Below are 20,439 nucleotides of genomic sequence, written 5' to 3'. Positions count from 1 at the left end.
GATGTATTCCAATGAACGAAGTGGCAAAAAAAAAACAGTGATCATTTATGTCTTGACTATACCAAATACAATTTATTAGCATTGTAAATAACTAATTCAAGTATATGTTTGTTCACTATTAAAGTAGAAATAATTCTAAATATAAATACAAAAATTAATCATTTATCTTATCAGAGTATACGGAGGCTACGTTCTCAGGTAAAAAAAATTTGATCTTCTTTTATTCAATGACTGATTGATAAAAATTTTCAAATCATTTCTCTCATTGTAATTTTTATCACAAATTCCTGGATTAGAGAAATAATCGTTCATGTTGTGAATTATGAATACACATTGTAAATTTCATGGATGACAATTGAATAACTTGAAATAAATCCTATATTTAAACAACTAATAACTTACAAATATCAATGGTTAATTATTGGACTGACAAAAGTACCATGAAGTATGAGGTAGAAGTTTGCACGATCTTGAAGAAATTTTAAGATCAATTAGAAAATTTATATGGATGTATATATCTGTAAATTCTAATTTAACTTACCGTTGCAAAACCATCCAGACAGTAGATAAATATGTCACCAGCAGTCAGCCGAGAAGGTTCAAGACTTCTTCTCATTATTAATATCAGTAATTTACGTACTTCCATAGGCGACTCATACCAGAAGCCACTATAACTGTACATATAAAAAAATTAATTATTATCATATATTTTTTATATATATATATATATGGAACACTAAATAATGGATTAATTGAATTGTTTCAGATTATTCACTGAAGTCAATTACATGTTACTCACGCCTTGAAATAAACTTCACTGCTATAGTCTATTATAGTTTGCCCGGATAAACTGGCAACAAATAAATGAAATAACTCGCCAATGAAAAATGCAATAAATTTAATTGTTTCTACTGAGTTGTCATACAACTTTATTATCTGTGATAAATATTGAATTTTTTTTTATATATTACGCTTATCGAGATTAAAAAGAAAAAAAAACATTAATTAAGAATATGTATATTAATTATAATCGACGCTTACTTGATACAGACAAATGCTCATACAAACGATGTTCAAGCCACATTGCATCAGCAAAGAATATGAAAATAATGATTCCATGCGTTTGACGAATCTTCGTTTGAAAAAATTCCATTGATTAATCAGAATGAAATTTGTTGCAATTAATATTTACAATATCATAATACTAACTCTAATGCTCTCTTGTGTCCTTTGATTGATAACGAAACATGTTTATAACATTCTTTCCTTTGAAGATCGGACAATTCGTCGAGAGTGACGTCATTTTTCAAAAAGTGTTCCAAACGAAAACTACATTTTATAAATTTATAATTGCAAATCATTCAACTAAAAATGATGTCAATAGAGTAGAAAAAAAAATTATCAACAATTAAATTCTCACCCTACGACCGCAAATGTACCGCTAACGTGACAACAAAAGACCATCAGTTGTGTATCAGTTGCAATTAATACTGTTATACTAATTGTTATCGTAACAGCCATGTGACAATAAATTAAATAGAAATGTTTCTTTTCGTCAAGGAAGTATTCACCGACGACAGGTAATTCCATATGACGACTTTCGTTTAATGGCATAATAACATCCATTAAGGGTGGAATGAATGTCACCAATAGAAATAATGACATGAAAATGTATATGTATACTGTAAATAGAAATGATGGAAAATTTTGTTTTCTCTCCTTCTTTTTTTTTTTTTTTTTCATTTCTTTATTTTTTTTAGCGTAAAAGAACATCAATTTTGGAATCCTACTTGTGTATCCTAAAGTATACATTCTTCCCAAATGGGCAAACTTCTTCATAATGTCAATCTCTTCCTTGGATTTCCACATATTCCAATCCAATATCATATTGTCCATAAGCAATTTAATCTAGAAACAGTAAATAAAAATGATGTTTGATTTATATGTATATATATATATATATATATATATATATATATATATATATATATATTTGATCATTATTATATGAATATACATACATCAAGTACACTGAGATCAAAAGTATAATACTTAATGACAACATTTAACGATGTAGCCCAAAAAGGTATAACTTCTTTCATAACATCAAAATTTCCATCAGAGGTACATAATTTAAGTACCTATAATCAATGAATTAATTAAATCTGTTCTCATTTTGTTCCATTTATTAAATGGATCAAAAGTTACCTGTGTCATATTGATCGATAATATTACGACATTTATTAGACAAACACGACTTAAACGAGATTTTTCGTAGGGCCACAAACCAAGGAAGGATAAAAGACGATAATTAAGTTTATAGAAACGTTTCTCAAAGATGTCCATATCGTTGAGGGAACGTTAAAATAGATTGAATGATATTCGTTCAGAAATCGAAGGGAAGTTAACCCTTTGTATATACTTATCAGTAATATTCTTATAAAATATTCAGGATGACTCAGTTATGAGTATGACGGATGATTTATGTCAAGTTGATTTCTCGTACGACTATCATTATCACACAATGTAAGATAATTACTAGTGTGTAATAGAATTCTTTCATTCAATATACATACATACATATGTACATCGGTCTAGCCGTATGTAGGAAGAACGAACGAGTTTTAATTATAAATTTTTAATCTTTGAATTGTCATGAGATAGAAGACAATCTTTTATATAGATAAAATCAAACTTATGTCAGAGTATTAGTTTGATAAAATACGTGTGGCACGTATATATCTTACCATCAGTTTACTATCTATCTATTTCAAACGTACTATGATATATATGTATGGTTGTAACAATCTATAATGTCTTTACATTAATTGGAAAATATATTTCTTACTTGGAGGAAGAGATATTTTTAATACAATCATAATTTTTTATTTTCTTTGAACATCGTAACTTCGAATATTTACATCTATGCATTTTTGATTCATTCATTATGTTTCTTTCAATGAACAGTGTGATCATGTAACTCTTCATTATTTAAAATACGATTTATTAGTGTTCCAAGTAATTCATTTTTCTCCGACGACAACAATAATGATTGAGATAAATATTTAAACGATCGTTAATACTTTACGTTCCCATAATAATACAATCATACATATATGTTATATATTAAATTATATATTCTATATATTTTTTGATCATCTTATATATTCATTAAATGATATAATTAAGAATATTGAATTTTGATAGACATCTTTTATTATATTTCTATAATCTTGATATTATAGTTTTAAATTAATAAAAATATATTGCCAATAATTATTATATTAGATATTTTGCGGTTTCCCTGAAAAAAGGTTTGGAAAGTAAATAAATTAAAAAATTAATTAATAAGATGAATTCTCTTTATAAGAAAAAAAAAAAAAAGAAGAAAAATAAAATGAGTACTTCTAATCGTTCAACAGAATTTACAAAATAATTGCTTTTGTTGTTTCAAATAAATGACAAAAACTTTGTTAAAGTATTTTTTTTTTTTTTTTTTTTTTTTTTCTGGAAAAATGGATTAACAGTATTTTTCGTATTAATTCTCACATCATTTTTATTACAAATTATTAAAATAGAAAGTTTGAGAAATAATCGTCGAACGTTTTGAATTATGAATCCGAATGTAATTGTCACGAATGATGATAGACAAATTGAAGGATCATTTGAAATTGCTGTTATATTTAAACAACTAAAAATTTACAAATGTCAATGTTTAATTATTGAACCGATGAAAGTACCATGAAGTATGAAGTAGAAGTTCGTAGGATCTTAAAAAAAAATATTTTGAGATAAATTATTAAAAATCAATACAAACGTAGAAATTTGTAATGTAATTATTTAGCTTACAGTTGAAAAACCATCCAGACAATAGATATATACTTTTCCGGCTGATAAACGAGAAGGTTCAAGACTTCTTTTCATAATCAATATTAATAATTTTCGTACTTCTATCGGCGCCTCGTACCAAAGTCCACTATAACTATACATATAAAAATAATTAATTATTATCATATATTTTTATTTATAATGTATATATTTATATTTATGAACGCATTATATGAATAATGAATTAATTAAATTGTTTCAGACTTACGCTTTAAAATAAACTTCGCTGCTGGAATCTATTATATTTTGTCCGGCCAAACTGGCAAATAATAAATGGAATAATTCACCGAGTACCATTGCAATAAATTTAATAGCTTCAATCGATTCATCATACAAAACTGCTACCTGTAATGAAAAAAAAAAGAAAAAAAAATGAAATTTCTTTTTTACAGATAAAAAGAAAATTTATAGAAAAGAAGAGAGTATATAGAAAATTATTTTCAGAACTCACTTGATAAAGACAAACGCTCATACAAAGAATATTCAAGCCGCATTGTATCAGCAAAGAATGCGAAAACAAAGATTCCAAGTGTTTGACGAACCTTCGTTTGAAAATATTTTTATTCATTAATCGCGACATAACTTGTCGCGCAATTAATTATTTATAACGATTATATTTTGTTTTTATAATACTAACTCTAATGCTCTCTTGTGTCCTTTGATCGAAAGCGAGACATGATTGTAACATTCTTTCTTTTGTAGATCGGTCAATCCATTCTGAATGGTGTTGTTCTTAAGGAAGTGTTCCAAACGAAAACTACATTTTACAAATGTATATTGCAAATTGTTCGAGTAAAAATGATATTGAGAGAGTAGAAGAGAAAAAGAAAAAAAAAGAAAAGAAAAGAAAAGAAAAGAAAATAATTATCAACAATTTAATTCTCACCCTACTACCGAAAATACACCGCTAACGTGACAACAAAATATCATCAATTGTGTATCAGTGGCAATGAATGCCGTTACATTGATCATTATTGAAATAGCCATGTGACAATACATCAAATAGAAATATTTTTCTTCGTCAACGAAATATTCTCCGAGGACAGGTAATTTCATATGACGACTCTCGTTTAATGGTATGATTACGTCCATTAAGGGTGGTATAAATGTAACCAAAAGAAATAATGATGTAACAGCGTATATGTATACTAGAGAGAGAGAGAGAAAAAAAAAAGAAATTGACGGGAAATTATCGTTTCCCCTTTTTTTTTTTGTTTTTTTGTTTTTTTTTTCAGTATAAAAGAACACCAGTTTTGTAATCCTACTTGTATATCCTAAAGTATATATTCTTCCCAAATGGGCAAACCTCTTCATAATATCAATCTCTTCCTTGGACTTCCACATATTCCAATCTATTATCATATCATCAATAAGTGATTTAACCTACGTAAATAAAAATTATGTCTTATTGTATTTAACAATTTATGATATAGAATATTATAATGGAGATACATACATCGAGTACACTGAAATCAAAAAGATAATACTTAATAATGACGATCGATGATCCAATCCATATTGGTATAACGTCTTTAATGATATCAAAGTTTCCTTTGGAAGTATACAATTTAAGAATCTATAAATCAATGATGTAAATAAGTTTTTTTTTTTTTTTTTTTTCTTTTTAATCAATTAATTAGACGTATGTATATTAATTATGTATATTATAATGACATGTATTTATTTATACATATATATTACCTGTGTTAAGTTGAACGATAGCATCGGTATATTCATGAGAAAAACACGGCTTAAACGAGATTTTTCATATGGCCATAAACCAAGGAAGGATAATAGACGATAATTAATTTTATAGAAACGATTCTTGAAGATATCCATATCGTTAAGAGAATGTAAGAGAGACTGAATGATATTTTTTTATAAAGTCAGAGGAAAATTTTACATCGCGTAAAATATTCAACAAGACTTCAATCATTGAGTATGACAGGCATTACGAGAAATAGATTTCTCTTAGAGGTATTATTATCACGAATGGAAAATAATTGCTGGCGTATAATAAAATTCTATCATGTTGTATCAATCTGATACGATAAGAGGATAGAATGTATGTACATGTGTTTTTTAATTCTTAGTTTGAACCCTTAGATTGTCATGAAGTAAGAAGTCTCTTTGATAGAAGCTTTAATAATAAATCTATAATACGTATTAATATTTTATTATTGCTTTCTACTTGAGATGTATTGTGATATATTCGTACTTATTAGAGTATATAGTGTCTTTACATTACTTTGAAAAATACTTTTTACTCGGAGGTGAAAAAGAAAGAAAAAGAGACAAAGAAAGAGAAAAAGAGAAAGAGAATTTACAAAGACAATTACAAGTTTGTTTTCTTCGAACATTGAAGTTGTTCTTCTTCAGATATTTACATCAATGTCTTACGTTTCATTCATCAATGAAAGATATGTGAGAAAGAAAATGATCATTCAAGATCTTGATTACTTCAAATAGGATTTATTAATTAATTCATCGAGGACAAAAACATGAAGTATGAGGTAGATGTGTGAACGATCTTTAAAAAAAAAAAAGAAAAAAAAAAACAAAATATTAGATAATATTAATTATTAAAAATATATTAATATAATCGTGCATACGCATATATTCTATATGTTATTAATTTACCGTTGAAAAACCTTTCAGACAAAAGACAAATATATTTCCACCGGTCAATTTAGATGGTTTGATGCCTCGTCTTATAACCAAAAGTAATAATTTTTTTATCTCTAATGGTGCCTCGTACCAAAGACCGTTGTATCTTTAAAAGATATAAAATAATATATTTGAAATAATTTTTTGCAGATTATTTCATCGTCATTGAAATTTTTTTACGTACGCTTTTAAAAAAATTTCACTGCTATAATCGATTATCCTTTGTCCGGAATAACATATACAAAATATATGAAATAATTGTGCGGCTAAAAAGGCAATGTATTTGAATGTTTCCGTGGACATGTCCAACAACATTGTCATCTGTAAATATAACGTAATTAATATTAAATCTATATATATTTATTAATTTTAAGATGAACAATGATACAGATGCTTACACGATATAAAGAAACGCTCAAGCATGCGACGTTTACTCCACATTGTATAAACAAAGGGATTGAAAAAGATGATTCGATGAGATTCGCAAACCTTCATTGAAAATATTCAATCAAAAATCATTTGCACAATTTAGTCGTAATTTGATTATTTCGATATATCATACTAACTCTATGGCTCTGTTGTGGCCTTCGATGGAACATGCAACGTAATTTAATGATTTACGGTAATTAAAGTATTTATTCTTTTCATTAATCATAAAAGTAATTTCATTGCTTTTCATTAATCGTTCGAAACGAAATCTAAAAGTCAATTCATTTTGTATTAATTATTTGCGATAGATTTTGATTATTATAAAAAAAAAAAAAAAAAAAAAGAAGGAAGAAAGAAAAAAAGGAAAAAGAAAAAAAGAAAAGAAGAATCAATATTTTTGTACCCTATGACTGAAAACACTCCGCAGGCGTGAGAAGTGAAAACGAAGAATTGTGTATCAGTTGCTATTACAATCGTCATGGCAAGTAAAATTGTTAAAGCCATGTGACAGAAAATGAAATAAAAGTGTTCAGATTGATCTATAAAGTATTCGCCTAAAACGATTGGTTGCAAAGGCCGTGATACGTTTAAAGGTAGAATTACGTCCAGAAGAAGAGGTAAAAACGATATCGATAAATATAATATCGTACTAACGTATATATATACTAAAAAAAAAAAAAAACGATATAATAGATCATTTAAAACAAGGATACATATATATAATATATATATATATATATATATATATAATATATATATATATATATAATATATATATATATATATATATATATATATATATAACTATTATTAAATAAAAAATATGATATCTTACTGGTATATGCTAAAGTATAAAGGCGACCTTCCTCAGCATATCTTTTAATTATTTCTATTTCTTCCTTCGTATTCCAGATCTTCCAATCGATGATCATTTTATCCAAAAGTTTTCTTATCTGCGAACGTCATGCGAGAATATCAAATTCATTGAAAATATTATTTTACAATTATTATACAAACTTACATTGAACATACCGATGTAATAAGTATAATATTTTATCGTCATGTTTATCATCGTTGCTATCGTCGGGACAATTTCAATAATCATATTAAAATCTCCTTTAGAAGTGTACAATTGAAATATCTGTGTAAAATGTATGATTATATTTTAAATCTGTTTTATCATTTTTTTTCTTTTTATTTTATTTTATTTTATTTTTTTTTTTTTTATTTCCTCGCTACTAATGCCGATGATCAGTGATCACCTGTGTCATGTGGAAAGACATCAATGCAATGTTCAAAAAGTATAAACGAAATAAACGAGATTTCTTATCCTGATAAGGCCATAAACCTACGAAGGATAATAATCGATTATTGAGCTTGTAGAAATCACGTTGAAATATATCCATGTTGTAGTGATGAAGTTAACATACTGAAGAATAGTTTCTGTAAGAAGCTAAAGAAAGCTTTCTCTCTCTCTCTCTCTCTCTCTCTCTCTTTTTCTATCTCTCTCTCCCTCTTAGCTGGGCGTTTCTTTATAAAATATTCAGACTACTGAGCAAAGGATATCAAGCTGGTACGTACCGAGGAATGGTTATTAAGTATCATTGAAGATGGACAGATTAATAACATACTTCATTGTAAGTTCATTATTTTCTTTGGATGTTAACGAAGAAGAGTAAGTTTTAATTATCTCCTTCATAACGTGACATTTGATATTTTTCAAAAGGAAATATCTTTCTAACGACCAATCAATCAATGACGAGAATCAATTAATGATTTAATTTGTTACTTTGACTTGTATTTATCTATCTAACATCTTGTTACTTCGTTTCACATTAGTTTCTCGTTTACCTTTGACGAAGTCGTTAGAGATATGTAAAGTTTTCACTTCAATCGTTACGTATTATTATTTTGTTGTTAAATTAGATTTAAAAAAAAAAAAAAGAAAAATTATAAATATTTTAAGAGTGAATGTGTTTCGTTAAAAAATAAAACATGTTTTTCATTTTTTTTTACAAATAAACAAAAGTATTGCATTCTATTATATAAAAGTACAATTTTTTTAATGATCGTTCTCGATTAATGTACCGATGAAAGTACCATGAAGTATGAGGTGGATGTGCGTAAGATCTTAAAGAAGAAAAAATAATACATTACAAGGTTTGTATATATGTATGTATGTGTGTATATATATATATATATATATATATAATATATATATTTACGTTTAAATTGGTTATAAGTTAATTAATGGAATTTGTGCTTACCGTTGCAAAACTTTCTATACAAAAGATGAAGATCTTTCCAGCAGTCAAATTCGATTGTTCGACACTTCTTTTCATTATTAATAATAATAATTTATTTATTTCTTTTGGTGCTTCGTACCACATTGAATTATAACTAAAAATTATTAAATATCATTGAATCATGATAGAGTATAATTTATGATAATTATATTTCAATTCAATATTGATATTATTATTGTTGGAAAATTCATTATCTTGAATTCTCTCTTTCTTTTTTTTTTTTTTTTTCATTTTTCTTTTAATCAAACTTACGCTTTTCCACCTATATTAGTACTATGATCTATTATCATTTGTCCGGCATAAGAAGTATAAAACATGTGGAATAGTTGACCAATTACAAAAAGAACATATCGTAAAACTTCATCGAATCGTTTTCCCATTTCTTTATTAATCTATAATGCCCATCAAATTGATATACAATTGTTAATCATTTAAACTGATTATAATATATATATATATATATATATATAAATTGCTTACCCGATACAAAGAAATGGACATGCAAATTATATTGATACCGCTTTGTACGAGCAAAGAATATGAAAACGAAGATTCTATATAATTGGCGAACCTTCAGTAGAAAAAACCATTTTAAACATGTGGATTTAATAGACACATGCTATCTCTGTTTTCATACTAACTCTATAGCCCTTTTGTGACCATTAATGGATAAGATGAGATTTTCTCTATATCTTTTACGTTGATCATTAGTCCAATTCTTTATTACATATGCGTCCTTTAAAAAATCTTCCAGACGATATCTATGATTTATAAAGTTTATCTTGAAATATTATTTAATTCTAATATAGGTAATACAACGAGGATTATTTATCTTACCCTATAACCGCAAATGCACTGCAAACGTGATAAGTAAAGATCATAAGTTGGATATCGGCAGCTATTAAAACTGTCACAGATATTAATAAGGATATAAACACATGGAAATAAATTGGATAAAAATATTTATCCTGATCTAGAAAATATTCACATATAATTGGTAATTTTAAAGGACGAGATTCGTTAAGGGGTTGAATTATATCCATCATACGTGGCACGAAGATAACACCTAAGAATACTAACGAGGTAAAATATGCATATCCTAGAAAAAAAAAAACAGAAGATAATATTTTATTAAATTGATCGTATATGATCTATGAATGAATTAGCTCTTACCGGCGTATATTAAACTATATAATCGTCCTTCCTTAGCGTACTTCGTCATAATTTCAATTTCTTTTTCAGTATTCCAAATTTTCCAATCAATGATAATATCATTTAATAATGTTTTCATCTGGGAAGAAAAAAAAAAGGAAAAAAAGAAAAAAGAAAGAAAAGAAACAAAAAGAATCACAATTTCTCTTAATCTTAATCGCATTGAAATGATAGCACACTTACATTGTATGGGCTTAAATGAATAGTATAATACTTGATAATTGCGTTCATTGATGTACCCCAAACTGGAATAACTTTTAATATAACATCAATATCTTCCTTAGAAGTGTACAATTTTAGAAACTATAATTAAACGTATGAGGTAAAATGTGAATCTTTTAATTGATATAATAATATGGTGTATATATATATATATACATATATATGAGTGTATGATATGGGAGAAAAAGGGGAATCAATCACCTGGGGTAAATTAAATGATAGTAACATTATATTAACGAGATAAACGCGCCATGAACGAGACTTTTGATAAGGCCATAATCCAAGAAAATATAAGAAAAGATAGTTACACTTATAAAAGCCACCCTCAAAGATATTCATATTATCATGTCAAAGACACGATACATTCTAAACTAATCCTTCTTCTAAAGAGCATAATGGAAGTTACTCCTACTATGTGGGGAGGAGAGGAAAGGGATGGGGGTTGGTTTTATGTAAAATATTCAGAACCGTTCGTCGTTCATCCACGAGTAGTCACACGTCTTAGATGTTACGTCAAGAGAACTTATATAGAACCTGTTATTATCATTCAGACATATACGATAATTAATAATACAATTGAACTTTTTTTTTATCGTTTTCATTCTCTTTTATCTCAAGTATCATCGTACGTGTATTAAAAGGTATTGTTTTAATTATATGTTAGTGATACTCCGCGAAAAGGAAATATGTCTTTGTTACAAGAGAGATTACAATTGAAAATATATAATTTTATCTTTTAAGGTAAGAACTCTAGTAAGTAATTTATCTTGTTGTTTACTTGATCCCTTGCATTTTCATTTTAATTTCAATGCACGTTAGTTCAATAGTCATTGTTAATATAAAAAATATCGATTCTTTTTATAAGACGATATATTTTATTTCAAAGATAAGAAAATTATTCTTATTACGGTTTGATAAGTTTTCCTTTTCTCTCGTTAAATTATCGATTAATGATTCTATAGATTAATAAGAAGGTTTTGGAAAGAGAAAATGAATTGTCTATTATTTCATTTGTAATTACTAATGCAAAGAAAGAAAAAAAAAATACATATATATATATATATGTATATATGATTCTATTTAAAATTTATTTTGTGACAATTCTAAAAGAATTCGAAACTATAGAACAATTAACATTGTTCATAATTACTTATAATTTATTAATAAGATTGTCTGATGATTAATGCAACGATAAAAGTATCGTAAAGTATGAGACAAAAGTTCATTTAACTTTCTTAACTTTGTCGGAGCTTTGCGTTGTGTCAAAAGAAAGAAAAAAAAAAAAAAAAAAAAAAGGAAGAAGAAAAAAGAAATATCAAATCAAACATTTTGATAAATTTAAAAGAAATGTTTTTTTTCAAATTCAATACTTACGTTTTCAAATAAACATCGTTACTATCTTCTATTATTTTTTATTTAGAATAACTTTTGTTCAGAAAAAATATGTATGAAATCAATTGAACTATTAGAAAGGCGACGTATTTGTAGACATCCATTGATTGTCACCTATCAACAATTAATAATTGTATTGTCAGGAAAAATTATTCAAATATATGAAACATCATTTTTAAAGAAAATATTGAATATATTAATGTTACTTACTCGATAAAAAGTAATACTTTTCGTCATGATAAAAGAAATCAGAATTATTTTGTGCTAGTATATAAATTAATATTGTCTAATTCTATAAAAGAGAAAATAGTCATTTGAAAATTTAATAAATGGTTTTTTTCTTTTCAGCTTTTATGCACGTGAGTTCGAATAGGTGTCAGGAAAGTAAAGTGGTATATATTACTGATTGATTCATACTCATCGCACATGCTATACTCGTCATGATAAAAGTGTAAGACTCTGAAAGACCATAATTTTCTTCCCGCCTATATATGGATATATATGTAAAAAGAAAGAAAAAGAAAATAAGAACAGACAAAATATTGCAAACTTTGTGCATTATAATTTCTTTTGTTGATTCTATTGATAACTGCTCAAAAATAATATTAAAAGATTATTGCAAATCGAAGAATTATTACAAATAATCAATCAATACCAATGGATAATACGATAAAAATTTTGTATTTTTATATAAGTCAAAACATTACGTTGAATAACTACAGATAATTAATATTATTCATAACTAATGCGTTGATATAATTACCATGAGATACGAACCGGATGTTTGCAAAATCTTAAAAAAGAAAAAAATTTATTATTTATTAAATGAACTTAAAATATAGCAAATTGATCTTCAAAATTAGTTTACCTTCGCAAAAGTTTCTAAACAAAATATAAATGTTTTTCCAGCAGTCAAATAACAAGGATCTATACTTCTTCGTATTATTAATAACACTAATCTATGAATTTCAATTGGCGCTTTGTACCATAGACCATTATATCTATAAAAATAATCAATTTTTAAGATAAAAATTAATTAATAGTAACTTTTGTTTTATCATATCACGCTTACGCTTTAGTATGTATATCAGTACTGTAATCTATCATTCTTTGACCTGGATAACATATACATAAAAGATGAACAAACTGAGCACAAGAATAAGCAAAAAATCTAAATGCTTCTGATATTTTATCCAGCAACATTAATATCTATAATAATAAATATGAAAAAGGAAAAAGGTATATTTTAAATATAGAAATAAAAAAAATAGAAACTTACTTGGAACATAGAAACGCTCAAACATATCAGTCCCATCAAAGATTGCATAAGAAAAGATACCGAATAACAAGATTCAATGAGTTCAGCAAATCTTTTGGAAAAATATATGAATTAGTTAATAGAGCGACTAACTCATTATATGGGTAATACCATTATATATAATTTTTAGTATTAATTTATATTAAAAGTAGTCTCATACTAACTCCAATGCTCTTTTATGATTTTTAATAGAATGTATTACGTTATTGATAATCATTTTTCGTTTTTGATTATCCAATAAAATTTTAGAATCGATCTGATCGTGCAACAAGTTTTCCAGACGAAATCTACAATTTCATATGAAATTAATATTGCCATAAAATATAGCAGGAAAATTTTTATAGAAAAGAAGGCATCTTTTTTACCCTACTATGGCAAATAAACCACATATGTGTGAATTAAAAACCAAAAATAAACTATCCGTAGCAATGAGTATAGTAATTGCAATCGTAATTTCTATACACATGTGACAATAAATCTCATAGAAATATTCATTATCGTCGATGAAATAATAGGCTGTAATTATACTTCTCAATGGGCGAGACTCGTTCAAAGGTATAATGACATCCATCAGACGTGGAAAAAGTGGCATAACAAGGAACATTATCATACATGTGTATATATATGCTATAAAAAAAAAGTTATCAATTTTCATCTAGCAGAAAAAAAATTATTTTATATTAAATGTTCTTGTATATTCACATGTATAAAAAAATGTAAAATATTTCCCTTCGTCGGCAAATTTGTGCATGATATTCATTTCTTCTCGAGTTTTCAATATTTGCCAATTGTTAACAACTTGTTTCAAAAGAATCCGAAGCTGTAAAAATAATTTCTACATAAAGAATATTATTTTACATTTATTGTTACAAAAAAAAAAAAAAAAAAAAAAAAACTATTATAAAAGAGTAAAATATCCATCAAAGAAATGGTACAATATTATTAGTTACTATTATATTATTTTTGGTTATTAAATTAATTAGAAGAAAACTTACTTCATTTCTCTGAATCTGATAGGTGTAATATTTAATAGCTATAATGATAAAACCACATATACTTGGTATAGTTTCGAGTATCACATCGATGTTTCCATTACAGGTACAAATCAATGCTATCTAATCGATAATCTTATAGTTAACAAAATAATTTAATTGAAATTTCGTTAAATGTACACACCTACACATACACAATCATATATTAAATCTGTAAATACCTGTGTTATAACAAAAATGGTAAATATAAAATTAACAATGCATCTACGGAAACAACGATCAATCGAATTCTGATAAGGCCATTGTCCTACCAGCACTAATAAACGTTTATTGAATTTATAGTAATGATGCTCGAAACTATCCATAACGTTACGAAAGCGTAAAGCATTCTAAAGTTATCGATGTAAATGTAAGATACCCCCTTTCACTGGGCGGATCAGCATAAAATAATCATAGCTTTTTTCTTTATAGAGAATGCCCTTCGTGTTACTTGCATATTTTATCACGTCGAACGAGAAACGAAATATTGACAGGTATTAATTTGCTGTCAGGTAACAAGAAGAAAAAATATTTCCTGCTGGAAAAGGAAATTGAAAGTATGTAATTTTCTTTATCTACAGAAAATCTTCATACCTTCATTGTCTTCCTTAGACAAAGTTAAATTTATTATTTAATTGATTTTCTTTCTACGGATAAATGTATTCACCTGTTTTTATGCATACTCAGTAACGTTGTACTTTTATACTAACATAAGTTTTTAATTTATCATTTATTCATATCATTGAAATTAATACAAATTTTAACTAATTTTCAAGATAGAAAATCTTCATCAATTTTGAATAAAGAATAGTCAACGATTAAGGATTATTAAAATTGATTAATCAATATCAACAGGTAAACGATTCAAAGTTTTATTTCTGTCTAAATAAAAATATTGTACTTAATAACTACAAATAATTAATATGATTGACAACTAATGTGTCGATAAAATTACCATGAAGTACGAACCAGAAGTCTGCAGAATCTTAAAAAAAAAATATTATTATTTATTAAGTGAATGTAAAATATAGCAAATGGATCTTCAAAATTTGTTTACCTTTGAAAAAGTTTCTAAACAAAATATAAATGTTTTTCCAGCAGTCAAGTAACAAGGTTCTATACTTCTTCGTATTATTAATAACACTAATCTATGAATTTCAATTGGTGCTTCGTACCACAATCCACTATATCTATAAAAAAAAATGATCGATTTTTATTATGAAGATTCATTAATAATTACACTTGTTCATATTAATCTAATCTTACGCTTTAATACGTATATCAGTACTATAATCTATCATTCTTTGTCCAGGATAACATATACATAAAAGATGAACAAATTGTGCAGATGAAAAAGCAATGAACCTAAATGCTTCTACTCTTTTATCCAACAACATTAATACCTATAAAAATAAATATAATGAGGGAAGAAAATATATGTTAAATAAAGAAATAAAAAATTGGAACTTACTAGAAACATAGAAACGCTCAAACATATCAATCCAAGAAAAGACTGTACAAGAAAAGGTATTGAATAACAAGATTCAATAAGTTCAGCAAATCTTTTGGAAAAATATTTGAATTAGTTAGAAGAACGACGAAATCATTTCATGCGTAAGTCCATTATATATAATTTTTAATATTAATTTTTAATATTAATTTATATTAAAATTAGTCTCATACTAACTCCAATGCTCTTTTATGATTTTTAATAGTATGTACTACGTTATTAAAAATCATTTTTCGTTTTTGATTATCCAATAAAATTTTAGAATCGATCTGATCGTGCAACAAGTGTTCCAGACGAAATCTACAATTTTATATAAAATTAATATTGCTATAAAATATAGTAGAAAAATTTTTATAGGAAGGAAGGGATCGTCTTTACCCTACTATGGCAAATAAACCACATATGTGTGAATTAAAAACCAAAAATAAACTATCCGTAGCAATGAGTACAGTAATTGCAATCGTAATTTCTATACACATGTGACAATAAATCGTATAGAAATATTCTTTTTCGTCAATGAAGTAATAGCCTCTAATTATACTTCTCAATGGGCGAGACTCGTTCAAAGGTAGAATGACATCCATCAGACGTGGAAAAAGTGGCATAACAAGGAACATTATCATACATGTATATATATATACTATAAAAAAAAAAGGTATCAATCTTCATTTCAAGAAAGAAATTATTTTATATAATAAATGTTTTTGAATATTCACTTATATAGACGAACGTAATAAATCTTCCTTCGCCGGCAAATTTGTGCATGATATCCATTTCTTCTCGAGTTTTCAATATTTGCCAATTGTTAACAACTTGTTTCAAAAGAATCCGAAGCTGTAAAAATAATTTCTACATAAAGAATATTATTTTACATTTATTGTTACAAAAAAAAAAAAAAAAAAAAAGAAAGAAAAAAAACGAATTAATATGAGAGTATAAAAAATGTATAAGAAAAAAATTGAAGTATTATTATTTACTATTATATTTATTACAACTATTAAATTAATTGAAGAAATTGACTTACTTTATTTCTCTGAACTTGATAGCTATAATATTTAATAACCATAGCGATAAAACCACATATAAATGGTATACTTTCGAGTATGATGTCGATGTTTCCATTGCAGGTACAAATCAATGCCACCTAATCGATAATCTTATAGTTAACACAATAAATTAATTAAAATTTCTTTAAATATACGCGCATACATGTACACAGTCATAAGTGAGATTTGTTAATACCTGTGTGATAGTAAAAACGATAAATATAAAATTTACAATGCATCTACCGAAAAAACGATCATACGGATTCTGATAAGGCCATTGCCCTACCATCATCAATAAACGCTTGTTAACTTTATAGTAAGGGTGATCGAAAGTATCCATAACGTTTCGAGGGCGTATAGCGTTCTAAAGTTATCGATGTAAGTACAAACTACCCCTTTCACTGGGCGGATCAGCATAAAATAATCATTGCTTTTTTTTTTATAGAGAATACCCTTCGTGTTACTTGCATATTTTATCATGTCGAACGAGAAACGAAATATTGACAGGTATTAATTTGCTGTCAGATGACAAGAAAAAAAAATATTTTCTGATAGAAAAGGAAATTGAAAGTATGTAATTTTCTTTATCTGCAGAAAAACTTCATACCTTTGTCGTTCCCCAATTCAAATTTATTATTTAATTGATTTTTCTCCCTTACGGATAAATTTACTTATCTATTTTATTTTATACTTAGTACTGTGCTTATTGTAATCTTATACCAATATAGAATTTGAATTTCTCATTTATTCATATCACTCAAATTAATATGAATTTAAACTAATTTTCAAGATAGAAGATCTTCATCAATTTTGAATAAAGAATTGTCAACGTCTAAGGATTATTGAAATTGATTAATCATTATCAACAAGTAAACGATTCAAAGTTTTATTTTTGCCTAAATAAAAATATTGTATTTAATAACTACAATTAATTAATATGATTGACAGCTAATGTGTCGATAAAATTACCATGAAGTACGAACCAGAAGTTTGCAAAATCTTAAAAAAGAAAAATTATTATATAATAAGTGAATGTAAAATATAGCAAATGGATCTTCAAAATTTGTTTACCTTTGAAAAAGTTTCTAAACAAAATATAAATGTTTTTCCAGCAGTCAAATAACAAGGTTCCATACTTCGTCGTATTATTAATAACACTAATCTATGAATTTCAATTGGTACTTCATACCACAATCCACTATATCTATAAAAAACAATGATCGATTTTTATTATGAAGATTCATTAATAATTACACTTGTTCATATTAATCTAATCTTACGCTTTAATACGTATATCAGTACTATAATCTATCATTCTTTGTCCAGGATAACATATACATAAAAGATGAAGAAATTGAGCACATGCGAAAGCCAAAAATGTGAGTGCTTCTGGTGGTTTGTCAAGTGACATTAATATCTACAACGTTAAATATAAAAAAGACATAAAATTTATTTTCATTATAGAAATAAATGAAAAACTTACTAGAAACATAGAAATGCTCAAACATATCAAATCGAAAAAAACTTGTAAAAGGAAAGATATCGAATAACAAGATTCAATAAGTTCAGCAAACCTTATGGGAAAATATTTGAATTAGTTAGAAAAGCGACGAATTCATTCAATGGGTAAGTCACTATATAATAATAATTTTTAGTAGTAATTTATATTAAAAGTAAGCTCATACTAACTCCAATGCTCTTTTATGATTTTTAATAGAATGTATTACGTTATTGAAAATAATTTTTCTTTTTTTACAATCCAATAAAATTTTTAAATTGATCTGATCGCGCAACAAGTATTCCAGACGATATCTACAATTTTTAATGAAATTAATATTGCTATAAAAAATATCAATTAGAATTTATAAAGAAAAGATAATATCTTCCTTACCCTACAGCAGAAAACAAACCGCATATGTGTGAATTGAAAACCAAAAATAAACTATCCGTAGCAATTATTATAGTAACTCCAACCGTAATTTCTATACTCATGTGACAATAAATAGAATAGAAGTATTCATTTTCGTCGACGAAGTAATAGCTCTTAATTATTGATCTCAAATGGCGAGACTCGTTTAAAGGTACGATGATATCCATAAGACGCGGAAAAAGTGGCAATATAAGGAAAAATATCATACATATGTATATATATGCTGTGTAAAAGGGAGTATCGATTTTTATCTAAAAGAATAAAATATTTCATAAGATTTTTGAATATTTACTTATATAGACCAATGTAAAGAATCTTCCTTCGCCGGCAAATTCGTGCATGATATTCATTTCTTCTCGTGATTCCCATATTTGCCAATTTTTAACAATATGTTTCAGAAGATACTGCATCTGCAAAGATAATTTCTACATTAATAAAATACTTTATATTTATTGTTGCAAATAATATGGAATCAAACAATGTAAAAGAGAGACAAAGAGAAAAAGAGAGAGAGAGAGAGAAAAAAAATTCTTCTAAGAAAAAGACTTTTATTAAAGATTATTATTTGTTATTAATTTTATATCAACTATCAAATTAATTGCAAGGCTACTTACGTTATTTCTTTGAATCTGATATGTGTAATATTTTATTACTATAACGAGAAAAACGCATATAAATGGTATACTTTCGAGTATCACATCGATGTTTCCATTACAGGTAGAAAACAGTGCTATCTGTCGATAATCTTATATTTAACATTACAACTAATTAAAAATTTATGCACATATATACACGTGCACAAATATATATATATATATATATATATATATATATATATATATATATATATTAAATCTGTTAATACCTGTGTGATAGCAAAACCGGTAAATATGAAATTCACAAAACATCTACGGAAAAACCGATCATATGAATTCTGATAAGGCCATTGCCCTATAAGCACTAATAAATGTTTGTTAACTTTGTAGTAAGAGTGATCGAAAATGTCCATAACGTTTCGAAAGCGTAAAGCATTCTAAAGTTATCGATGTAAGTACCCCCTTTCACTGGGTGGAACAGTATAAAATAATCAGAACTCTTTTTTCTTATAGAGAATCCCCTTCGTGTTACTTGCATATTTTATCACGTCGAACGAAAAAGCAAATATCGACAAGTATTAATTTACTGTCAAGTGACAGTAAAAAATGAAGAAAAGATATTTTGAAGTCATGAAGAAAAAATATTTTCTGATGGAAATAGTAACTTGATAGTATGTAATTTTTCTTATCCTCAGAAAACCTTCATACATTCGTCGTCTCCCTTATACGAATTAAAATTTATTACTAAATTGATTTTTCTCCCTAACGGATAGATTTACTTTTCTATTTTATTTCATACTTAGTACTGTGCTCATTGTAATCTTATATCAATTTAGATTTTTAATTTCTCGTTTATTCATTTCATTCGTGTTAATACAGATTTAATCTAATT

The 20,439-nt window shown here is 26.3% G+C and overlaps 3 protein-coding genes and 2 long non-coding RNA genes across 5 annotated transcripts; 1 reads left to right on the top strand and 4 right to left on the bottom strand.

Moving 5' to 3' along the window:
* Positions 1-406: 406 nt before the first annotated feature.
* On the bottom strand, positions 407-14,890 carry LOC118450330 (uncharacterized). The gene is made up of 38 exons (XM_085662330.1): positions 14,648-14,890; positions 14,430-14,549; positions 14,137-14,254; positions 13,800-14,061; positions 13,599-13,721; positions 13,396-13,486; positions 13,189-13,325; positions 12,985-13,117; positions 12,894-12,909; positions 12,772-12,832; positions 12,534-12,601; positions 10,128-10,389; positions 9,932-10,051; positions 9,771-9,861; positions 9,543-9,682; positions 9,252-9,384; positions 9,073-9,114; positions 8,006-8,125; positions 7,820-7,937; positions 7,388-7,538; positions 6,954-7,044; positions 6,740-6,876; positions 6,529-6,661; positions 5,590-5,751; positions 5,345-5,464; positions 4,775-5,271; positions 4,526-4,645; positions 4,340-4,430; positions 4,097-4,233; positions 3,850-3,982; positions 2,022-2,141; positions 1,791-1,908; positions 1,421-1,682; positions 1,210-1,329; positions 1,042-1,132; positions 800-936; positions 542-674; positions 407-469 (listed from the first exon to the last, which is right to left on the bottom strand). The coding sequence occupies exons 1-38, from the start codon at positions 14,789-14,791 to the stop codon at positions 419-421; spliced, it is 5,103 nt and encodes a 1,700-aa protein (XP_085518456.1). The 5' UTR covers positions 14,792-14,890; the 3' UTR covers positions 407-418.
* LOC146872463 (uncharacterized) lies at positions 5,633-7,148 on the top strand. The gene is made up of 5 exons (XR_014983158.1): positions 5,633-5,865; positions 5,995-6,401; positions 6,547-6,611; positions 6,706-6,834; positions 6,930-7,148. It is a non-coding gene; the product is annotated as an uncharacterized LOC146872463 (long non-coding RNA).
* LOC146872462 (uncharacterized) lies at positions 10,496-11,144 on the bottom strand. The gene is made up of 2 exons (XR_014983154.1): positions 10,926-11,144; positions 10,496-10,805 (listed from the first exon to the last, which is right to left on the bottom strand). It is a non-coding gene; the product is annotated as an uncharacterized LOC146872462 (long non-coding RNA).
* A 413-nt stretch (positions 14,891-15,303) lies between the features above and the next one.
* LOC146872461 (odorant receptor 46a-like) lies at positions 15,304-16,619 on the bottom strand. The gene is made up of 7 exons (XM_085662329.1): positions 16,354-16,619; positions 16,153-16,275; positions 15,937-16,027; positions 15,732-15,868; positions 15,523-15,655; positions 15,435-15,450; positions 15,304-15,347 (listed from the first exon to the last, which is right to left on the bottom strand). Exons 1-7 carry the CDS (start codon positions 16,596-16,598, stop codon positions 15,304-15,306), a joined length of 789 nt encoding a protein of 262 aa, XP_085518455.1. The 5' UTR covers positions 16,599-16,619.
* Positions 16,620-16,662: 43 nt separating this feature from the next.
* Positions 16,663-19,997, bottom strand: LOC146872460 (uncharacterized). The gene is made up of 11 exons (XM_085662328.1): positions 19,817-19,997; positions 19,566-19,685; positions 19,244-19,361; positions 18,913-19,174; positions 18,711-18,833; positions 18,505-18,595; positions 18,302-18,438; positions 18,093-18,225; positions 17,991-18,020; positions 17,000-17,119; positions 16,663-16,809 (listed from the first exon to the last, which is right to left on the bottom strand). The coding sequence occupies exons 1-11, from the start codon at positions 19,958-19,960 to the stop codon at positions 16,663-16,665; spliced, it is 1,425 nt and encodes a 474-aa protein (XP_085518454.1). The 5' UTR covers positions 19,961-19,997.
* Positions 19,998-20,439: the final 442 nt, after the last annotated feature.

This window comes from Vespa mandarinia, chromosome 17 (assembly GCF_050613455.1).
Source record: "Vespa mandarinia isolate Hongniang chromosome 17, ASM5061345v1, whole genome shotgun sequence".
Classification (NCBI taxonomy): Eukaryota; Metazoa; Arthropoda; class Insecta; order Hymenoptera; family Vespidae; genus Vespa; species Vespa mandarinia.
This window is presented reverse-complemented; position numbering and strand designations above follow the sequence as displayed.